Raw genomic sequence first — 23,370 nt, forward strand, 5'->3', positions numbered from 1 at the left:
ATCCCTTTTTATAAAGAGGGTGTAAAGAGGAACTAAATACACCCTAAGAACAGCCTCCAGTCCTCTGACTCTTTTCTGTTCCCCGTTCTCCCTCTCTCTCTTTTACACACAAGCCGTCTTCCTAACCCCCCCTCTAGCTACTGTAACCCCTTCTCTCTCTCTAACCCCCATCCTTCTCTCTCTCTAACCCCCATCCTTCTCTCTATAACCTCCTCTCTCTCTAACCCCCATCCTTCTCTCTAACCCCCATCCTTCTCTCTCTAACCCCCATCCTTCTCTCTCTAACCCCATCCTTCTCTCTCTCTAACCCCCATCCTTCTCTCTCTAACCCCATCCTTCTCTCTCTAACCCCCATCCTTCTCTCTCTAACCCCCATCCTTCTCTCTCTATAACCTCCTCTCTCTCTCTAACCCCCATCCTTCTCTCTCTAACCCCCATCCTTCTCTCTCTATAACCCCCTCTCTCTCTCTTTCACTTTACTTATCCCTTGACCCCCTCTCTAACCTCCCTCTGCCCTCTCAAACCTCTTCGTCCCTGGCCCTTTCTCTCCCCCCCCAGCCATCTTTATAACCCTCTCGCCTCCCTCTTTCACCCCTCCTCCCCCTTAACCCCCTTTCTGTTATCACTTTGACACTGAATGGGGGTTGAAAGTCTCTCTGCGTGTCTCTCTTCGGGGGTGTCTGAAAGGAAGACGAGCTAACACCAGGGTTAGTGTCTGACCAGCCGGCCCCCATCACTCACTCACTGGCCCCGCGGCATTGCCCAAATGATGGATGTTGGCCAGACAGGCATGTGGTGCAACCAGAACCTTACCCTGGGTTTAGATACTCATACCAGAGAGCCCTAATTAGTGTGTGTGGGGGTGAGCTAGGGGTGGTTGTGTAGGTTTGTGCATACGAGTGTACTATCTCTCATTCTTCTCTGGTCTGTTACGCTCAACAAAAACATATGTACACCTGCTCCTCCCCTCTCTCTCACACACACAGACATGCTTTCCTTTGCCATGTCCCCATGGGACTGCTTAGTAAGTAGTTCAGAGCTCTTGACATGTATCAGGAGAGTCAGGCAGGGGTTCATATCCCATGTGGACTCTGTTGTTGTCCTCTGGAGAGAGAGAGATACCTAACCTTGGTGTGCCCTCTTACTTAGGGGAGGGTCACACACACACACATCCCATCAACTACTACAACTGACGTGTGTGTGACTGACGCAAGCAAACACTAGGGCTGACCCCGTTTAGTCGACTGGTTGATTGTTTGGTCGATAAGCTGTGGTCAACCGAGATTTCTTTAGTCAAGCAGTTTCAGTAACAAATAAATAATAATGTTTCATGGTACACAAGGCACGTGTCTGATTCCCGCCTGTCTCAGTGGACTAATCCATTGTGGAGGCCACGGGGATGGCACAGTCTGCCTCAGTGGACTAATCCATTGTGGAGGCCACGGGGATGGCACAGTCTGTCTCAGTGGACTAATCCATTGTGGAGGCCACGGGGATGGCACAGTCTGTCTCAGTGGACTAATCCATTGTGGAGGCCACGGGGATGATTCCCGCCTGTCTCAGTGGACTAATCCATTGTGGAGGCCACGGGGATGGCACAGTCTGTCTCAGTGGACTAATCCATTGTGGAGGCCACGGGGATGATTCCCGCCTGTCTCAGTGGACTAATCCATTGTGGAGGCCACGGGGATGGCACAGTCTGTCTCAGTGGACTAATCCATTGTGGAGGCCACGTGTCTGATTCCCGCCTGTCTCAGTGGACTAATCCATTGTGGAGGCCACGGGGATGATTCCCGCCTGTCTCAGTGGACTAATCCATTGTGGAGGCCACGGGGATGGCACAGTCTGTCTCAGTGGACTAATCCATTGTGGAGGCCACGGGGATGGCACAGTCTGTCTCAGTGGACTAATCCATTGTGGAGGCCACGTGTCTGATTCCCACCTGTCTCAGTGGACTAATCCATTGTGGAGGCCACGGGGCTGATTCCCGCCTGTCTCAGTGGACTAATCCATTGTGGAGGCCACGGGGCTTGATTCCCGCCTGTCTCAGTGGACTAATCCATTGTGGAGGCCACGGGGATGGCACAGTCTGTCTCAGTGGACTAATCCATTGTGGAGGCCACGGGGCTGATTCCCGCCTGTCTCAGTGGACTAATCCATTGTGGAGGCCACAGGGATGGCACAGTCTGTCTCAGTGGACTAACCCATTGTGGAGGCCACGGGGATGGCATAGTCTGTCTCAGTGGACTAGCCCATTGTGGAGGCCACGGGGCTGATTCCCGCCTGTCTCAGTGGACTAATCCATTGTGGAGGCCACGTGTCTGATTCCCGCCTGTCTCAGTGGACTAATCCATTGTGGAGTCCACGGGGATGGCACAGTCTGTCTCAGTGGACTAATCCATTGTGGAGGCCACAGGGATGGCACAGTCTGTCACTCTAAGACGTGATACTGAAATTGTATATGGTTATTTAATGTGAAAAATAAATGGTAAAACACTAATAAATAGAATAATATTTTATAACAAATGCACTTTCTCCCCCGTTGGATACGGTCGCTGTCCGCGGTTCTGAAACAGTCTTCAGTGCGGCGTAGAATTGGAGCCTTTCGCTATGTATGTTTTTAAATAAAATAAAACGGGAGCTTTGAATAATTAACTAGCATATTGAGATTGAGAACAATGTTACTATGTGCATAATAGCAAAGTTAACCAGCATAATGGGATTGAGAACAATGTTACTATGTGCATAATAGCAAAGTTAACCAGCATAATGAGAACAAGGTGGCGCAGGCAGCAGCGATGAGGAAACAACCTTTGCTTTAGCCTAATTGTCTAAGAAAAGTGAGGAGAGAGAATAAACCCCAATTTAACTATAATCAATAGCCTAACTGTTAAATGTGCCTGGCTTTATAAATGATCCATATATATCTACAGAAATAAGATGGAGCTTCAGTTGCCTGTTTGAGTGTTTGTTTAACAGCCTGAGCACCAAGTCGGATAAACCATTTTACAGATTCGGCTATTTTTCTGTAATAAAGGCTTTACAATCTTTTCTGTTTCATTTATTTAGTGTTTATTTAGTGTTTACACTGTTCCAAACAGGTAGAAAAATATTGTAGGTTAACAGCACCTGTTTGTCAAACATAATATGCAAGCACCTCTCGCTCCTATATCGTACTTTTTCTTGATATTCTTGTACTTTTTATTATCCTCATCATTACAATAATTAGTAACGTCGTTATCATTAGTAGCTTTGTATATAAGCCTTGTATAACCACAATTGAGCTCTAGGCCTAACAGCGCGTCTTAATATCGTCACTTACTTAGGCCTTACGTAGGCCTATATTTCTCTAACCACTACTCTACCTGGGGCGGCAGGTAGCCTAGTGGTTAGAGCGTTGGGTCAGTAAACCGAAAGGTTGCTAGATCGAATCCCCGAGCTTACAAGGTAAAAATCTATCGTTCTGCCCCTGAACAAGCCAGTTAACCCACTGTTCATAGGCCCTCATTGTAAAAAATAATTTGTTCTTTAACTGACTTGCCTGGTTAAATAAACATAAAAAAAAAATAATAATAATATAAATGCTACTGTATCAATCGATCATTAATTAGTTCATGACATCGCACAACATACGAGAGACATTCATGCTTTGAAATGCAATCAAGCCTTTTAGTTTTCAAATTAAATAATGAAAGGGAACTTTGAATAATTAGCCTAAACAATAACTACACTTAAGTTCACGAATGCAACTGTTTTCAGTCTGTTGTAATAAAGGCTTTATATATTCTTGTTGTTGTTAGAACAAACTCTCTGGTACACTTATTTATTTAGTGTTTACACTGTTCCCAAAATAGCCATGAATAATAATAATATTGTAATCTAACGGCAACTGTTGGCACACAATACTCACGCAACGCTTGCTCATATACCCTCCTTTTTCTTGATCTCCAGTAGTTTCCACAACTAAGTCAAATGTCTTCCACAGATCTAACTTCCCCTTTCCCTCCTGAGCAACCAGTAAACATTTGCCCGTTTATTTTTCACGTCCTTCTCATCCATTTTGATGTCACTTTTTGATGTACAGTGTTTGGAGTTTGTTAAAACCCTATTTATTGATGTGATTATGATAGGTCAGCCCCTATTCGTCAGTTGCATGCGATGCTTACATGTTTCACGTAAAGAGAGCAAGGGTTGAGGGAATAGGGATTTTTTAGTTACAGATCATATATAAGGAAATCAATCAATTTAAATAAATTCATTAGGCCCTAATCTATGGATTTCACATGACTGGGCAGGTGTGCAGTCATGGGTGGGCCTGGGAGGGCACAGGCCCACTCACTTGGGAGCCAGGCCCGGCCAATCAGAATGAATTTCCCCCACAAATGGGCTTTATTACAGACAGAAATACTTGTCAGTTTCATCAGCTGTCCAGGTGGCCCCTCAGGTGAAGAAGCCGGATGTGGAAGTCCTGGGTTGGCGTGGTTACACATGGTCTGCGGTTGTGAGGCCGGTTGGACGTACTGCCAAATTCTCTAAAACGACCTTGGAGTCGGCTTATGGTAGAGAAAATCCCATTACATTTTCTGGCAACAGCTCTGGTGGACATTCTTGCAGTCAACATGCAAATTGCATGCCAATTGCACACTCCCTCAAAACTTGAGACATCTGTGTCATTGTGTTGTGTGACAAAACTGCACATTTTAGAGTGTCCTTTTATTGTTCCCAGCACAAGGTGCACCTGTGTCATGATCATGCTGTTTAATCAACTTCTTGATATGACACACCTGTCAGGTGGATGGATTATGCTCAATAACTGGAATATAACATTTGAGAGAAATAAGCGTTTTGTGCATATGAAACATTAGTGGGATCTTTTATTTCAACTCATGAAACATGGGACTAACACTTTACATGTTGCATTTATATAAATGGCTGAAATGATGTTACAGTTTCAGCATGGACAGCGCAATAAACACTTGCTGTGGTGTGGTGCCTTTTCACTGCAGTAGTGAGGAAAGAGAGACAACGTGAGCCAGTCACACAGGCACTCGCTGTCTTTCTTTAACACCGCGTGACCATCGGGCTCTTGAGTCATTTGTGTCTTAATTATTTGACCAAACACTGTGCTTAAAGCATTAGACAAGCTCAGTGCATATGTTGTTGTTGACACACATGGTGTCTGTCTATATATGGAAAAATAAGGTTAAGCATTTCGACCAATCGATTGGTTGAAAGAACAGGACGACTCTCGGTCACCCACGATTTGTTTTAGTTGGTGACAGCCCTAAAACACACAGACCCACTCACTCTAATGGCTGATCCTTAAATGGACAATGCCTGAGGCGCTTCCCTTTCAGGCCCCTCTTAACCCCCCTGACGGGGTCTATTTGATTGACAGCCAGTCACTCCCCTTCGACTCCACAACACGTTAACATGTCACATGGGTGACACATGAGTGAACCGAGCTTGTCGGACGATTCGGTCCTTGGAACCAAAAAAAAAAAAGCACTCGAGCGTCACTAGTGGTTTGTCACAAAGCGAGCCCCTGTCTTCTCCAATCATCTGACTGGGGTCAGGGTCGAGTCTGACTGGGGTCGAGTCTGACTGGGGTCAGGGTCGGGTCTGACTGGGGTCAGGGTCGGGTCTGACTGGGGTCAGGGTCGGGTCTGACTGGGGTCAGGGTCGAGTCTGACTGGGGTCAGGGTCGGGTCTGACTGGGGTCAGGGTCGGGTCTGACTGGGGTCAGGGTCTGACTGGGGTCGAGTCTGACTGGGGTCAGGGTCGAGTCTGACTGGGGTCAGGGTCGGGTCTGACTGGGGTCAGGGTCTGACTGGGGTCGAGTCTGACTGGGGTCAGGGTCGGGTCTGACTGGGGTCAGGGTCTGACTGGGGTCGAGTCTGACTGGGGTTGAGTCTACGGTCTCCGGAGGTGTGTTTCTCATCTGTATGATGTTTTTTACGTCTAGAAGGTGTTTGCGTGCGGGATGTGCCCGTGTGTCTGGATATTTATTGAAAGCATGGTAAACATCCATCCCTGTGGATGGGCCGAGAGGTGCATGTCTGTCTCGCTCTCGTCCCGCCCAACACATATCCTTTCTCTGATCTGTCCCACGGATATACACTCCCCTCCATATGTATTTGCACAGTGAAACTAACAGTTTGGCACTATACTCCAGCATTTCATATTTGAGAGGTAATGTTTCATATGAGGCGACAGTACAGAATGTCAGCTTTTATTGAATGTTTTTTTCATACACATCTGTTTTACCATTTAGAAATGAAAGCACTTTCTCTGTTTAGTTCCCCCCCCCCCAAAGTATTGGGACAAATCCACTTCTAGTTTATTAAAGTAGTCAAAAGGTTAGTATTGTGACTCTTTTGGTTGTTTTGATTTATGTTTTGCCCAATAGGAACTGAATGTGCTTTAATGTCTTAACAGTAAAACAGATGTCTGAAAATACCCTCAAATAAACGCCGACACTCTATTCTGTCGCCTCATAAGACATTTGATCTCAAATCCAAAATGCTGGAGTTTAGAGCCAAATTTAAAAGGTTAGCTTCACTGTCCAAATATGGAGGGGAGTGTATTTACTTTGTCATAGATAGTACTATGACTTAACTTTTCCTGGTATGTCAGATAGCGTGAGTGGTGGTGGAAAATAGGAGACTTCAGAGGGGGGTAAGGTGTTACACTAACTAACTTGGAGGGTAGTGGAAGAATCAGCGAGCGTTGGGGGGTGGTGGGGACAGGGGGTGTGGTTTACAGACGATTGCTCCACACACACGCGCACAGATGATGGCTTCACCGCGATGACAGACAAGGCGTAGCCTCTCGGGCGACACCCGAATCCCCCGCAAACCCCCTACTCCAACCCAACAACCACAATGACCCCTCCGCCCCTTGTGACATCATCACTTATCGGGCCCTAGGGTGTGCATGGCACCGTGTCTCCTTCAATCTGTCAGTACACCTCTCTCATCCCGCCGTCTCATATACCCTAACCCCCCACCCCAACTCAACAACAGAGAAAAACACTTTCTTTCCCTCTAAACGTATGTGAATATCTGTAAAGCCCATTATTGTGATCCACACCAATACTTTCCATGTAGGAAACATGAGAAAACATGGCACAGCTGGCTTAACAGAACAGCACAAATTCAGATCATAAGATTCCTGGCATTTTACATGACTTTTATTGTGTGCTTGTTCATGAACTGAAGGCAAACACAAGTAATAGCATGCCTAGACAGGAGGCCCTTAGTAGGAAACACTGGCCATCATCACTTCTGAATCCCACAGGCTCTCAAGGCAGCTCTGTTTTTATCCTAAGCAACGCTTCAAGGTCACACACACACCATCTAACCCCTGATAGGAGGTCTGGGACCAGAGGCTGGGTCTCCTTCCTGTAGCATTTGTCCGCTGGACCAGTCAGTCAACACAGAGGGCAGAGCTCATTTCTCTCCCCTCTTTTCTTTCTTTCTTTCTTTCTTTCTGTCCTTTCTTTCTTTCTGTCCTTTCTTTCTGTCCTTTCTTTCTGTCCTTTCTTTCTTTCTGTCCTTTCTTTCTTTCTTACTTTCTTTCTTTCTGTCCTTTCTTTCTTTCTTTCTTTCTGTCCTTTCTTTCTTTCTGTCCTTTCTTTCTTTCTGTTCTTTCTTTCTTTCTTTCTGTTCTTTCTTTCTGTCCTTTCTTTCTTTCTTTCTGTCCTTTCTTTCTTTCTTTCTGTCCTTTCTTTCTTTCTTTCTGTCCTTTCTTTCTGTCCTTTCTTTCTGTTCTTTCTTTCTGTCCTTTCTTTCTGTCCTTTCTTTCTGTCCTTTCTTTCTTTCTTTCTGTCCTTTCTTTCTTTCTTTCTGTCTTTCTTTCTGTCCTTTCTTTCTTTCTTTCTTTCTGTCCTTTCTTTCTTTCTGTCCTTTCTTTCTGTCCTTTCTTTCTGTCCTTTCTTTCTTTCTTTCTGTCCTTTCTTTCTTTCTTTCTTTCTCTTTCTTTCTTTCTTTCTTTTCTTTCTTTTTCTTCCTTTCTTTCTTTCTTTCTTTCTTTTTCTTTCTGTCCTTTCTTTCTTTCTGTCTTTCTTTCTTTCTGTCTCTTTCTGTCCTTTCTTTCTTTCTGTCCTTTCTTTCTTTCTTTCTTTCTTTCTTTCTTTCTTTTTCTTTCTGTCCTTTCTTTTTCTTTCTTTCTTTCTTTCTTTCTTTCTGTCCTTTTTCTTTCTGTCCTTTCTTTCTTTCTGTCCTTTCTTTCTTTCTGTCCTTTCTTTCTTTCTGTCCTTTCTTTCTTACTTTCTGTCCTTTCTTTCTTTCTTTCTCTTTCTTTCTTTCTGTCCTTTCTTTCTTTCTGTCCTCTTTCTTTCTTTCTTTTTCTCTGTCCTTTCTTTCTTTCTTTCTGTCCTTTCTTTCTTTCTTTCTTTCTTTCTTCCTTTCTTTCTTTCTGTCCTTTCTTTCTTTCTTTCTTTCTGTCCTTTCTTTCTTCTTTCTTTCTTTCTTTCTTTTCTTTCTTTCTGTCCTTTCTTTTTCTTTCTTTCTTTCTGTCCTTTCTTTCTTTCTTTCTTTCTTTCTTTCTTTCTTTCTTTCTGTCCTTTTTCTTTCTTTCTTCTTTCTTTCTTTCTGTCCTTTCTTTCTTTCTGTCCTTTCTTTCTTTCTTTCTTTCTTTCTGTCCTTTCTTTCTTTCTTTCTTTCTTTCTTTCTTTCTTTCTTTCTTTCTTTCTGTCCTTTCTTTCTTTCTGTCCTTTCTTTCTGTCCTTTCTTTCTTTCTGTCCTTTCTTTCTGTCCTTTCTTTCTGTCTTTCTGTCCTTTCTTTCTGTCCTTTCTTTCTGTCCTTTCTTTCTTTCTGTCCTTTCTTTCTTTCTGTCCTTTCTTTCTGTCCTTTCTTTCTTTCTGTCCTTTCTTTCTGTCCTTTCTTTCTTTCTTTCTTTCTGTCCTTTCTTTCTGTCCTTTTTCTTTCTTTCTGTCCTTTCTTTCTGTCCTTTCTTTCTTTCTTTCTGTCCTTTCTTTCCTTTCTTTCTGTCCTTTCTTTCTTTCTGTCCTTTCTTTCTTTCTTTCTGTCCTTTCTTTCTTTCTGTCCTTTCTTTCTTTCTGTCCTTTCTTTCTTTCTTTCTGTCCTTTCTTTCTGTCCTTTCTTTCTTTCTTTCTTTCTTTCTGTCCTTTCTTTCTTTCTTTCTTACTTTCTTTCTTTCTGTCCTTTCTTTCTTTCTGTCCTTTCTTTCTTTCTGTCCTTTCTTTCTGTCCTTTCTTTCTTTCTGTCCTTTCTTTCTTTCTTTCTGTCCTTTCTTTCTTTCTGTACTTTCTTTCTTTCTGTACTTTCTTTCTTTCTGTCCTTTCTTTCTTTCTTTCTTTCTTTCTGTCCTTTCTTACTTTCTTTCTTTCTTTCTGTCCTTTCTTTCTTTCTGCCCTTTCTTTCTGTCCTTTCTTTCTTTCTGTTCTTTTCTTTCTGTCTTTCTTTCTTTCTTTCTGTCCTTTCTTTCTGTCCTTTCTTTCTTTCTGTCCTTTCTTTCTTACTTTCTGTCCTTTCTTTCTTTCTTTCTTTCTGTCCTTTCTTTCTTTCTTTCTTTCTTTCTGTCCTTTCTTCCTTTCTTTCTTTCTGTCCTCTCTTCTTTCTTTCTTTCTTTCTGTCCTTTCTTTCTTTCTGTCCTTTCTTTCTTTCTTTCTGTCCTTTCTTTCTGTCCTTTCTTTCTTTTTTTCTTTCTGTCCTTTCTTTCTGTCCTTTCTTTCTTTCTGTACTTTCTTTCTGTCCTTTCTTTCTTTCTTTCTTTCTTTCTGTCCTTTCTTTCTGTCCTTTCTATCTCGCCTCGCGCTCTCTCTCTCTCTCTCTCTCTCTCTCTCTTCTCTCTCACCACCCTTCTCTCTTTCTCTCCCCCCACTTAATCTGAGACACTAGTATGTACTCACACTTCCCCGAAACATACGCACACGTTAGAGTATTTGTGATCATACGACACCAACACTATCTCACACGCAGACACACACGACACCACTAAGCTCTCTCTCATACACACACGTGCACACACCCATGAGCACACAGACATGCCAGCTGGAATTAGCCGTCAGGTAAGGAGAAGTGCCGCTTGCCAGAGTCACAGCGGCTGTGGGAAGGGACTAGATAGGGAGAGGCAGGGGATCACAGAGCAGGTAGGGTGAGGAGAGGGATAGATAGCAGCCCGTCTCTAGAGAGATGCGGTGTTATGATGGCATTATTTGATCACCCCTAAGAGGATGGAGTGGTGCTGTGGTGAGCGTCATGCCGCCCTGTCACTCTGCAGACTAGAGCGTGAGACTGGGTGAAGAGAGCAGGAGGTGGAGGTCAGGAGTGGCAGATCTACTCTACCCATCCGTCTCATAGAAGACGGAACAGTCTTCACATCCCAGTCCCGGTCGATCAGATGTAGCAGCTACGTTATAGAAGAAACAGCAGTTGATTTGTTTCGGGGGGCTGTTGCTACATAATAGGAGAGCATGGAAATTGTCCATCTGTGGCTGCTGCTGGATCACAGCCAAAGGGATCGAGATCCAATCCATGTAGAACTCTGTAGTTATTCGGTGTTTAGAGAGGGAGGGTTTCGTGTGTAAGTTCAGTAGCAGTAGCCCAGAGCAGAAGGTGTGAGGTGGTCTTGCTGGGAAAGGTGCAGAGTGTATAGACTAGATCATCTGTGGTTTCACAGCATGTAGTTGTGTGTCATCTTGTAGGATGGATGGGTTTGATCTGTGTGTGTGCGTGTGTGTGTGTCAGCGTGGGTGATGAATGGAGGGTGTGGTCTGATTGTAAACCCCAGCAGGTTGTGTTGGTTGAGTGGATCTGGAAGCAATAGGGACTCCATCTTCTTCTACTAGACCACCGCGAACACACACACACACACACACACACACACACACACACACACAAACGGGGGTCTTAATCTTCCTCTAATAGGCCTTTGACAGCAAGATGGGGGAGCGAGAGAGAGTACTACCCTTCTGCCATACACGCACACAGACTCTCAAGCGTGTAGCTACATTACAAACTGGGGCTGTCATTAAACAACAGCTAAAGCGGAACATCATTGTGAGTCGTTGTTGGGACTAGGTGAACTGTGTGAGGGGTGTTTGGAATAGGACTGAGGGAGGGGTATATGTGGGGGGTTGGGTGTTGACGGAGAGGCGGTAAGAGGTGCGGGGTGCGGGGCACGGCAGCGGTCTTTGACAAGCCCTATTTGTCATCTGCCAGGAGGCCCGAATAGCTCTGAATGCAATACAGATGACTGCTGGGAAGAGAAGGGGCTACAGTCCAGGCAACTAATCCTGCACAACCATGCCCCCCACACACACACCTCACACCATGGTTATTATAGTAAATGAAAACTGAAACAAAAACAAAAATTGGAAAAACAATTTAGTAAACTGAAATAAAACAATTAAGAAAAACATTTGAAAAACTATACTGAAACCGTCTTTGGCTGCAAAATGAAATAAAATAAAAACCATCATAAGTGTTCGTTTTTTGTTATTTTCCTTCTAATGAGGTTTTCAAGCTTTTTTTTCCCGAATGGGATTTACAAGCTTCTGAATCTGGCAGGTAAATGCTGAGAGTTGATGGTGACGTTTCAAATAGCTTTTACGCTATCACTAGCTAGTGGTAGCGTGAACCATAGGTGTGAACAATAGCTTTTACGCTATCACTAGCTAGTGGTAGCGTGAACCATAGATGTGAACAATAGCTTTTACGCTATCACTAGCTAGTAGTAGCGTGAACAATAGCTTTTACGCTATCACTAGCTAGTGGTAGCGTGAACAATAGCTTTTACGCTATCACTAGCTAGTGGTAGCGTGAACAATAGCTTTTACGCTATCACTAGCTAGTGGTAGCGTGAACAATAGCTTTTACGCTATCACTAGCTAGTGGTAGCGTGAACAATAGCTTTTACGCTATCACTAGCTAGTGGTAGCGTGAACAATAGCTTTTACGCTATCACTAGCTAGTGGTAGCGTGAACAATAGCTTTTACGCTATCACTAGCTAGTGGTAGCGTGAACAATAGCTTTTACGCTATCACTAGCTAGTGGTAGCGTGAACCATAGGTGTGAACAATAGCGGCAACAAAAGGTCAAGCTGAAACTTAAAAAATATATAAACTAAATAAAAATGGTTTTATAAAACTCAAACTAAATAATTATCAAAAGACTAATAGACTAAAAATAGAAAATCACAAAAATATCATAACCTTGCCACACACATACACACTCGCATATGCACACACACACACACCTATACATATGCAGCCTTACCTCATTCATACAGAGGGGCAGGTCCCGTGCGAGCATGTGTGTGTTTGGGGTAGGTTCCAGCATGATGTGTGGTGATTCATGGGTAAATGTTTGTCTGAAATGAATGATCCAGCTGATCCAGAGCTGTGTGTGCGCTGCCTGACAAGTGAAACACACTCCCCGTCCCCAGAATGTAAGATAAGAGAGAGAGAGGGTGGAGGAAGATAAATAATTGTGATGTGTCATTGCTCCAAGCTGCTATTTGCTTCCTGGTCATGCTTTGTTATTAAATGCTTATTAACATGACAGCAAGCGCTTAAAGATATCCAATACAAATAATAGAAATGAAGTAGAAAGGGCACATTGTTGGGTCTCTCTCTCTCTCTCTCTCTCTCTCTCTCTCTCTCTCTCTCTCTCTCTCTCTCTCTTTGCACTCTCTCTCTCGCTCTCAATTTCCTTCCTCACTCATTAAGAAGACAAAGTGTTGTCACCGTGAGAGATGGGTGGTACAGGAGAGAGAGAGAGAGGGAGGGGGGGGCAGGGAGTAAGAAAGAGAGAGATTTTCTTTGTCACTGACATCTCTCATTTTCTCCTGCTGGGTCTCAGCGTTTGTCTGAATGAACAAAAGATGATTTATGTGAGATTTGAGCTGGGAGACTTCTGTTTTAGACCTTCCACAACACAGCTCTGGTTCAGTTGGAGATTCACTTGTATATTTCAACTCTAGAATTGACCCCAAGTTTTATTTAAATTAGAACCCATTGTATTCATCCCAGTCCTCTCCGATCTTCAGAATCATCAGTCTTATTCATTCTTCCACAGTCATCAGACACAATCTGAACCGTCACAGTACACTGCCTGATCCCGGAAAGCTAAATCATAACTCCTGGCTTTGATAAATCCTTGGGTTTGTTAAATTGGTGTAAAGCAGCAGTTTCAGATGCTAGCGGATGCAAATGCCATCCTTTACCCAGCACAGCGTGTATGTCAGCCAATCCCAGCCATCATAAAGCCATATGATGGATACACACCCAAATAAATAAATAACAAAGACTCCTATTATTTTTTTTCTCCTCCCCTCTTTTATGGATCTGCAAAATGATATAACGAATGAGACTTAAAGAGAGAAATCGGGAGGGAGGGAAAGAGACAGAGGACAGGAATTATTAGGCTCATATATATTTATATATATTTCCTTTGTTATTCTCTCATCTTTACATGTGAAGCTTGTTAAGAGAGCACACCCTGCCTGCCACAGAGTTCTAGGTGTGTGTGGGCACCCTGCCTGCCACAGAGTTCTAGGTGCGTGTGGGCGCCCTGCCTGCCACAGAGTTCTAGGTGCGTGTGGGCGCCCTGCCTGCCACAGAGTTCTAGGTGCGTGTGGGCGCCCTGCCTGCCACAGAGTTCTAGGTGCGTGTGGGCGCCCTGCCTGCCACAGAGTTCTAGGTGCGTGTGGGCGCCCTGCCTGCCACAGAGTTCTAGGTGCGTGTGGGCACCCTGCCTGCCACAGAGTTCTAGGTGCGTGTGGGCGCCCTGCCTGCCACAGAGTTCTAGGTGCGTGTGGGCCCCTGCCTGCCACAGAGTTCTAGGTGCGTGTGGGCACCCTGCCTGCCACAGAGTTCTAGGTGCGTGTGGGCACCCTGCCTGCCACAGAGTTCTAGGTGCGTGTGGGCACCCTGCCTGCCACAGAGTTCTAGGTGCGTGTGGGCACCCTGCCTGCCACAGAGTTCTAGGTGCGTGTGGGCGCCCTGCCTGCCACAGAGTTCTAGGTGCGTGTGGGCGCCCTGCCTGCCACAGAGTTCTAGGTGCGTGTGGGCGCCGTGCCTGCCACAGAGTTCTAGGTGCGTGTGGGTGCCGTGCCTGCCACAGAGTTCTAGGTGCGTGTGGGCACCCTTCCTGCCACAGAGTTCTAGGTGCGTGTGGGTCTGTGTCCTATTTGTGTTGTATCTGCTAATTTGACCCTGAACCCAGGCTTGACCCCAAACCCAGGCTTGACCCTAAACCCAGGCTTGACCCTAGGCTTGACCCTAAACCCAGGCTTGACCCCAAACCCAGGCTTGACCCTAAACCCAGGCTTGACCCTAGGCTTGACCCTAAACCCAGGCTTGACCCTAAACCCAGGCTTGACCCTAGGCTTGACCCTAAACCCAGGCTTGACCCTAAACCCAGGCTTGACCCTAAACCCAGGCTTGACCCTAAACCCAGGCTTGACCCTAAACCCAGGCTTGACCCTAGGCTTGCCCCTAAACCCAGGCTTGACCATAAATCCAGGCTTGACCCCAGGCTTGACTCCTGAATCCAGGCTTGACCCTGACCCCAGGCTTGACCCTGACCCCAGGCTTGACCCTGACCCCAGGCTTGACCCTGAACCCAGGCTTGTCAGCCAATCCCCCAGAGGTGCATTGACACGTTGTAGTTTATACCTATGAGTTAGCATGGGCAAATGCCCTGTGTTGGTTTCTTGACCTGTCAATCTGATGTCAATCACTTCCTCTGTCTTCCCCAGGTCCCGCCTCTCTGTCGATGCATAGCCAATTGTCTCAGCGGGTTTTCAGGACGCGCTATAAGATAGTGACGCGCCTGGGCGGAGCCATCTCACACACACCCCACTATAGCCACGCCTTCTCCTGGAGAGCCAAGAGGATCCATACAGCCAGGTAATGTGTACACACACACACACACACACACACACACACACAAACAAATACTGCGTACAGTGTTCCACTATTTGAAAGACGCAGTTTATACATAGGCTGCACTCTGTAACACATGGTACGTAACACACACAGGCCCATACACACACTATGGTTCTTGTGTTTAGTGTGTCTCCCTTCTTAATATCACTCAGCAGCACCATAACCCAGGAAGGAGGGCCTGTTTTTAAAGTAGCAGACAGGTGGCCGTTGTGTGCTAGCCTGTGCGTGGAGCGGAGAGGGACCACAGTAGATGACCCAGGGAAGGAAACGTTTACACCGGTCTTCTGCTCTGTACGCTCTGAGTAACACCTCTTACATCTCAGAGAACAACCCATCAGAAGGGAGGGGGCTCTGTACGCTCTGAGCAACACCTCTTACATCTCAGAGAACAACCCATCAGAAGGGAGGGGGCTCTGTACGCTCTGAGTAACACCTCTTACATCTCAGAGAACAACCCATCAGAAGGGAGGGGGCTCTGTACGCTCTGAGCAACACCTCTTACATCTCAGAGAACAACCCATCAGAAGGGAGGGGGCTCTGTACGCTCTGAGTTTACACTCAGAGAACAACCCATCAGAAGGGAGGGGGCTCTACATCTCAGAGAACAACCCATCAGAAGGAGGGGGCTCTGTACGCTCTGAGTAACACCTCTTACATCTCAGAGAACAACCCATCAGAAGGGAGGGGGCTCTGTACGCTCTGAGTAACACCTCTTACATCTCAGAGAACAACCCATCAGAAGGGAGGGGGCTCTGTACGCTCTGAGTAACACCTCTTACATCTCAGAGAACAACCCATCAGAAGGGAGGGGAGAACAACCCATCAGAAGGGAGGGGGCTCTGTACGCTCTGAGCAACACCTCTTTACATCTCAGAGAACAACCCATCATAAAGGGAGGGGGCTCTGTCTGACGAGAACAACCCTGAGTTTACACCTCTTACATCTCAGAGAACAACCCATCAGAAGGGAGGGGGCTCTGTACGCTCTGAGTAACACCTCTTACATCTCAGAGAACAACCCATCAGAAGGGAGGGGGCTCTGTACGCTCTGAGTAACACCTCTTACATCTCAGAGAACAACCCATCAGAAGGGAGGGGGCTCTGTACGCTCTGAGCAACACCTCTTACATCTCAGAGAATAACCCATCAGAAGGGAGGGGGCTCTGTACGCTCTGAGCAACACCTCTTTACATCTCAGAGAACAACCCATCAGAAGGGAGGGGGCTCTGTACGCTCTGAGCAACACCTCTTTACATCTCAGAGAACAACCCATCAGAAGGGAGGGGGCTCTGTACGCTCTGAGCAACACCTCTTTACATCTCAGAGAACAACCCGTCAGAAGGGAGGGGGCTCTTCTCCGAACGTCGTCTCTCTTTTCCTCTCTGTCTTTATTGCTCTCTTTCTGCCTTTCACCCTTTCATTTTGAGAATGAGGGAATTCACTGAAATGAAGCTAAACGCATTTACTTAATAAGCACTCAATGAACATGTGACTTACAGGGCTCCAACTTAACCCCTCGCTCTTTATCCTCGTGTCTTTGCCGCGCTCATCCTCACATCCATTCTATCCATCCTGTCCTCCCTGGACATGAGAAAGATGCTAAAACAGAGATTCTAGAAAGTAAACGATTATAAGTGAGATGAGGAGAAGGTACGAAGTGGTTATGAGGTCATAACTGGGGGACGGAGGGAGAGGTAATGAATCCCTATGATGATCTCATTATTGGCCCGACGTGCAATAAGTTCATGTGTGTTATTCATGACCTCATCACCGTGGGACGGACAGTTAGACAGTTAGTTCATGTTTTATTGTGATTGTTATTAACATAGACTTATGGTTTTATTGCGCCGCTAGTTAAAAGGTAATATGGTTATGCAGTTGGTTAATGTATTATTCCACTAATATGATAGGCGTCTTAACGATACTCTGTTTTCCTAAGCCTCGTAATGGCGGGAGGAGATCACAAGCTGTTGCGTACCGCGCAGGCACACACACACACACACACACACACACACACACACACACACACACCGTTGTGTTCACAGCGCGAATGGTTCCGTTGGAGGTGCTCTGCAGGTGTGCCTTTTGTCTCTGTGGCCGCCTGCTGTGTGCAGGTGTTTGTAGCCGTGTGAGACGTCCACCGACTCAGAGGAGATGCAGACACACTGGCTCCCATGACAAGGGGACACACATGGTTACATTTCAGCTTGGGGAGATGCAGTAGTTTCTCCCTCTCCCTGTCCCTGTCCCTCTCACTCTCTCCCTCCCCCTCCCAGTCAGGAAGATTATGTTACTGTATGCCAGTTTGGATTTGTGTGTTCTTCATGTGTTACACAGTTATCTTAATTGCCTCTATGTGAGTTTTTTGTTGTTGTATGTCTGTGTGTGGTGTCTCATTTTGTGTCGTTCGGGTTGAGCTTGGTGAAACAGTGGGACTGGCTGCATGAGGCTCGGGCCTCTGGTGACTTATTACTATTCATTTAGCCGCTGCAGTAAATATTGATTAATCAAAAGGGATTTTCAATTTGAGCCGCGCGACATCCTGTGAAATATCACCAAGTCTGGAGATTGGGGGGGTTGGAGGGGGGCTGGACAGGTCCCCTGGGAGAGAGGACGTTCTCCTAAGACCACCCCCACCCCCCCCCCCCCACTTACTCCCCTCACTACCTCAATCTGTCTGACTCTCTCTAGCACCCCTGAACCTTTTATTATTTCTATCCTAAGCCATCTAAGCAGTCCTAGCTCATCTACGGCAGTCTCGTCTCATCTTACCCCCTGCACCGAGTTCTGTCCTACCTCTGCAGCCTTCTCATATCATCCCCACTCAGTGTCCCCAAAGCTTTAGAGAGGCCCAAGATGTTGCCTCACTGTAGCCTCACTGTAAATATGGTTCATTCTGATTTCCATAGTGGGGCTGATGCCCTTGGCACAGAGTGTCTAGCGCCAGCCACACGTGATCAGTGGGCACCTCTACCTATCTGAGCACTCCTGTCACCCTTAACTCCCCTCTCTCTACTCTGTTAGTCTCCCACCCAGACCCAAGGGAAGTGAGCTGACCTGTCCCGTACCCAGCATGCCGTGCGGTTCTCAGTGTGGTGTCAGCAGTAATGGGCATTGTGGGTGATTGAGTGCTGGGGGAGGCGGGGTATTCCAGCCCCCGCCACCAGGAAATAGATATAATCTCAACATTAAGTCCATTAATAGTAGCCAGAGTTGAATTAAGAAAGCCGTAAAACATGCAGCGCACCGCAGGATAAATGACTGTCCCCTCCCTCGCTCCAGCCGTCCCTCGCTCTAGTTCTCCCTCACTCCAGCCGTCCCTCGCTCCAGCCCTCCCTCGCTCCAGCCCTCCCTCGCTCCAGCCGTCCCTCGCTCTAGTTCTCCCTCGCTCCAGCCCTCCCTCGATCCAGCTGTCCCTCGCTCCAGCCGTCCCTCGATCCAGCCCTCCCTCGCTCCAGCCGTCCCTCGCTCCAGCCGTCCTCGCTCTAGTTCTCCTCACCCAGCCGTCCCTCGCTCCAGCCCTCCTCGCTCCAGCCGTCCTCGCTCCAGCCGTCCCTCGCTCCAGCCCTCCTCGCTCCAGCCGTCCTCGCTCTAGTTCTCCCTCGCTCCAGCCGTCCCTCGCTCCAGCCCTCCCTCGCTCCAGCCGTCCCTCGCTCCAGCCCTCCCTCGCTCCAGCCGTCCCTCGCTCTAGTTCTCCCTCGCTCCAGCCGTCCCTCGCTCCAGCCCTCCCTCGCTCCAGCCGTCCCTCGCTCCAGCCCTCCCTCGCTCCAGCCCTCCCTCGCTCCAGCCGTCCCTCGCTACAACCGCCCCTCTCTCCAACCGCCCCTCGTTCCAGCCCTCCCTCGCTCCAGCCCTCCCTCGCTCCCGCCGTCCCTCGCTCTAGCCCTCCCTCGCTCCAGCCCTCCCTCGCTCCAGCCCTCCCTCGCTCCAGCCCTCCTCGCTCCAGCCGTCCTCGCTCCAGCCCTCCTCGCTCCAGCCCTCTCCTCGCCCCGCCGTCCCTCGCTCCAGCCCTCCTCGCTCCAGCCCTCCTCGCTCCAGCCGTCCCTCGCTCCAGCCGTCCCTCGCTCCAGCCCTCCCTCGCTCCAGCCGTCCCTCGCTCCAGCCCTCCCTCGCTCCAGCCGTCCTCGCCCTCCAGCCGTCCCTCGCTCCAGCCCTCCTCGCTCCAGCCGTCCCTCGCTCCAACCGCCCCTCTCCAACCGCCCCTCGCTCCAGCCCTCCTCGCTCCAGCCCTCCCTCGCTCCCCGTCCTCGCTCCAGCCCTCGCTCCAGCCGCCTCCTCGCTCCAGCCCAGCCGTCCTCGCTCCAGCCCTCCTCGCTCCAGCCGTCCCTCGCTCGCTGCAGCCGTCCCTCGCTCCAGCCCTCCTCGCTCCAGCCGTCCCTCGCTCCAGCCCTCCTCGCTCCAGCCGTCCCTCGCTCCAGCCCTCCTCGCTCCAGCCGTCCTCGCTCCAGCCCTCCTCGCTCCAGCCGTCCCTCACTCCAGCCGTCCTCGCTCCAGCCCTCCTCGCTCCAGCCCTCCTCGCTCCAGCCGTCCCTCGCTCTAGTTCTCCCTCGCTCCAGCCCTCCCTCGATCCAGCTGTCCCTCGCTCCAGCCGTCCCTCGATCCAGCCCTCCCTCGCTCCAGCCGTCCCTCGCTCCAGCCGTCCCTCGCTCTAGTTCTCCCTCACTCCAGCCGTCCCTCGCTCCAGCCCTCCCTCGCTCCAGCCGTCCCTCGCTCCAGCCGTCCCTCGCTCCAGCCGTCCCTCGCTCTAGTTCTCCCTCGCTCCAGCCGTCCCTCGCTCCAGCCCTCCCTCGCTCCAGCCGTCCCTCGCTCCAGCCCTCCCTCGCTCCAGCCGTCCCTCGCTCTAGTTCTCCCTCGCTCCAGCCGTCCCTCGCTCCAGCCCTCCCTCGCTCCAGCCGTCCCTCGCTCCAGCCCTCCCTCGCTCCAGCCCTCCCTCGCTCCAGCCGTCCCTCGCTACAACCGCCCCTCTCCAACCGCCCCTCGTTCCAGCCCTCCTCGCTCCAGCCCTCCCCTCGCTCCCGCCGTCCTCGCTCTAGCCCTCCTCGCTCCAGCCCTCCTCGCTCCAGCCCTCCTCGCTCCAGCCCTCCCTCGCTCCAGCCGTCCTCGCTCCAGCCCTCCTCGCTCCAGCCCTCCTCGCTCCCGCCGTCCTCGCTCCAGCCCTCCTCGCTCCAGCCCTCCTCGCTCCAGCCCTCCTCGCTCCAGCCCTCCTCGCTCCAGCCGTCCCTCGCTCCAGCCGTCCTCGCTCCAGCCCTCCTCGCTCCAGCCGTCCCTCGCTCTAGCCTCCTCGCTCCAGCCGTCCCTCGCTCCAGCCGTCCCTCGCTCCAGCCGTCCCTCGCTCCAGCCCTCCCTCGCTCCAGCCGTCCCTCGCTCCAACCGCCCCTCTCTCCAACCGCCCCTCGCTCCAGCCCTCCCTCGCTCCAGCCCTCCCTCGCTCCAGCCCTCCCTCGCTCCAGCCCTCCCTCGCTCCAGCCCTCCCTCGCTCCAGCCGTCCCTCGCTCCAGCCGTCCCTCGCTGCAGCCGTCCCTCGCTCCAGCCGTCCCTCGCTCCAGCCGTCCCTCGCTCCAGCCCTCCCTCGCTCCAGCCGTCCCTCGCTCCAGCCCTCCCTCGCTCCAGCCGTCCCTCGCTCCAGCCCACCCTCGCTCCAGCCGTCCCTCGCTCCAGCCCTCCCTCGCTCCAGCCCTCCCTCGCTCCGCCCGTCTTCTCCATCCCTTCTTTTCTCGCCTACTCTATTGCTTATTTGCCTCCCTCATGTTCTATGTTTTCCCTCTTTCTCCCTATCCATATCGTTGTGTTGCTGCTCGCCTTTTTTCTTTTCATTGTCTATCCATTCACCTCTTATTGCGTCTCTCCTCATCCTCACCTCATTTTTTGAGCTACTTTTGTGACACACACACACACACACACACGCGGTCTCTCATCTCGTCTAGTGCTCCTCGATTGATCAGGATGTGGGAGGCGGCAATAAAGGCTGCTCCGCTCTCCTCTCCTTTCGCCCATCACTTACACACTCATTCACACCTCCACTCAGCCCTCCTTCACGCCAGTTCATATGGCAGTTTTACTCCTCTACTCGTCACTTATCATATCTATCCCCCTATCGCTTTCTCACGTATCCCTTCTTACTCGCGGGCCATTCTAACGGTCATGTCTTTCTCACGTATCCCTTCTTACTCGCGGGCCATTCTAACGGTCATGTCTTTCTCACGTATCCCTTCTTACTCGCGGGCCATTCTAACGGTCATGTCTTTCTCACGTATCCCTTCTTACTCGCGGGCCATTCTAACGGTCATGTCTTTCTCACGTATCCCTTCTTACTCGCGGGCCATTCTAACGGTCATGTCTTTCTCACGTATCCCTTCTTACTCGCGGGCCATTCTAACGGTCATGTCTTTCTCACGTATCCCTTCTTACTCGCGGGCCATTCTAACGGTCATGTCTTTCTCACGTATCCCTTCTTACTCGCGGGCCATTCTAACGGTCATGTCTTTCTCACGTATCCCTTCTTACTCGGGCCATTCTAACGGTCATGTCTTTCTCACGTATCCCTTCTTACTCGCGGGCCATTCTAACAGTCATGTCTTTCTCACGTATCCCTTCTTACTCGCGGGCCATTCTAACGGTCATGTCTTTCTCACGTATCCCTTCTTACTCGCGGGCCATTCTAACGGTCATGTCTCTCTCACACCCGTACACTCTCATCTACAGATTCCTGATTGTCTTAATTTGATGTCGTTTTGCCCCAGAGGTGGCCCTTACTCTCATACGATTAGTGTCGATTGAAATGTCTTAATGCGTAACGAGTGTGTTTAGGACCACTGTTATTACAGAGTGCAGTCCTCCTCTCCTCGCTCTAGGAAGGAGCTGTTTGCGCTGCTCAGTCTGTTCCAAGGGTAACTGTTTCCCCAGTATGAGCTTACTAATGCTTTCGCTGCAAGCAAACAGGCCAGAGCAGCATTATTCAGAGCACTCGCGCGACCCCCAAATTCTTCCCTGTCACCAAAACAAAAGTCTGATCGTTCATCAACGGCAGTAGTAGTGCTGAATCGCTCTCTCCTTCATCTGTGTGTCGCGCATGGTGAGAGCTGTACACACAAACACACACACGCACAATTTCACAGGCATGCAAACACTCAGAATATACTCACAAGAGAGTTCCTCTCTGCTATTTTCTCCACCTCTTCCACCTCCTCTCCTCTCCTCCTCCACACTCACCACCTACAGCTCTGTGGGATCATGGTCCATGGGGTCAACTTACCCCTGCTGTAAATTTACATTCGGACCCCTTGACTTTTTCCACATTTTGTTACTAAAATGGATGAAATAAAATATTTTCCTCATCAATTTGCACACAATACCCCATAATGAAAAAGCAAAAACAGGGTTTTAGACATTTTTGCAAATGTATTAAAAATAAACACAGAAATAAATTATTCAGACCCAATGAGACTCTAAATTTATATCAGGTGCATCCTGTTCCCATTGATCATCATTGAGATGTTTCTACAACTTTATTGGAGTCCACCTGTGGTAAATTCTATTGATTGGACATGATTTGGAAAAGCACAGAGGCACCTGTTTATTTAAGGTCCCACTGTTGACAGTGCATGTCAGAGCAAAAAGCAAGCCATGAGGTCGAAGGAATTGTCCGTAGAGCTCCGAGACAGGATTGTGTTGAGGCACAGATCTGCGGAACGCTACCAAAACATTTCTGCAGCATTGAAGGTCCCCAAGAACACAGTGGCCTCATCATTCTTAAATGGAATAAGTTTGGAACCACCAAGACTCTTCCAAGGGCTGTCCACCCGGCCAAACTGAGCAATCGGGGGAGAAGGGCCTTGGTCAGGGAGGAGACCAAGAACCCAATGGTCACTCTGACAGAGCTCCAGAGTTCCTCTGTGGAGATGGGAGAACCTTCCAGAAGGACCTAAAGGACTCTCAGACCATGAGAAACAAGATTCTCTGGTCTGATGAAACCAAGATTGAACTCTTTGGCCTGAATGCCAAGTGTCACGGCTGGAGGAAATCTGGCACCATCCCTATGTTAAAGCGTGGTGGTGACAGCATCATGCTGTGGGTTTGTTTTTCAGCGGCAGGGACTGGGAGACTAGTCAGGATAGAGGGAAAGATGATCTGAGGTCCTTGATGAAAACCTCCCCCTGAATGCTCAGAATGTCAGACTGGGGTGAATGTTCAACTACACACCTGCACACACACACCTACACCTACACACACACCTACGTGCACGCACACACACCTACGCGCCTGCACACACGCGCATGCACACACACACACAGCTCAAAATCTCTCTTCTCCCCCATAGTTTGTCCCATTAATGAATCACCATGGTGATTGGGATGATGTGTGTGCAGCCAGGATGTGTCCCCCAGGGCTGCTGGGGAGCAGAGTGGTATATTGGCGTGTTGGTGAAAAGGCTCCCCCTGAAACGAACGTGCTG

General features: G+C 49.0%; 1 protein-coding gene across 1 annotated transcript in view; it reads left to right on the forward strand.

Moving 5' to 3' along the window:
* The window catches only part of LOC115145416 (zinc finger CCCH domain-containing protein 3-like), an 88,456-nt gene that overhangs the window by 31,551 nt on the left and 33,535 nt on the right, over positions 1 to 23,370 (forward strand). The window contains exon 3 of the mRNA XM_065003220.1: positions 14,730 to 14,880. Coding sequence (XP_064859292.1) covers positions 14,730 to 14,880 — 151 coding nt within the window. The remainder of the gene's footprint in view (positions 1 to 14,729; positions 14,881 to 23,370) is intronic.

Source organism: Oncorhynchus nerka, linkage group LG17, assembly GCF_034236695.1.
Source record: "Oncorhynchus nerka isolate Pitt River linkage group LG17, Oner_Uvic_2.0, whole genome shotgun sequence".
In the NCBI taxonomy this organism is placed as follows: domain Eukaryota; kingdom Metazoa; phylum Chordata; class Actinopteri; order Salmoniformes; family Salmonidae; genus Oncorhynchus; species Oncorhynchus nerka.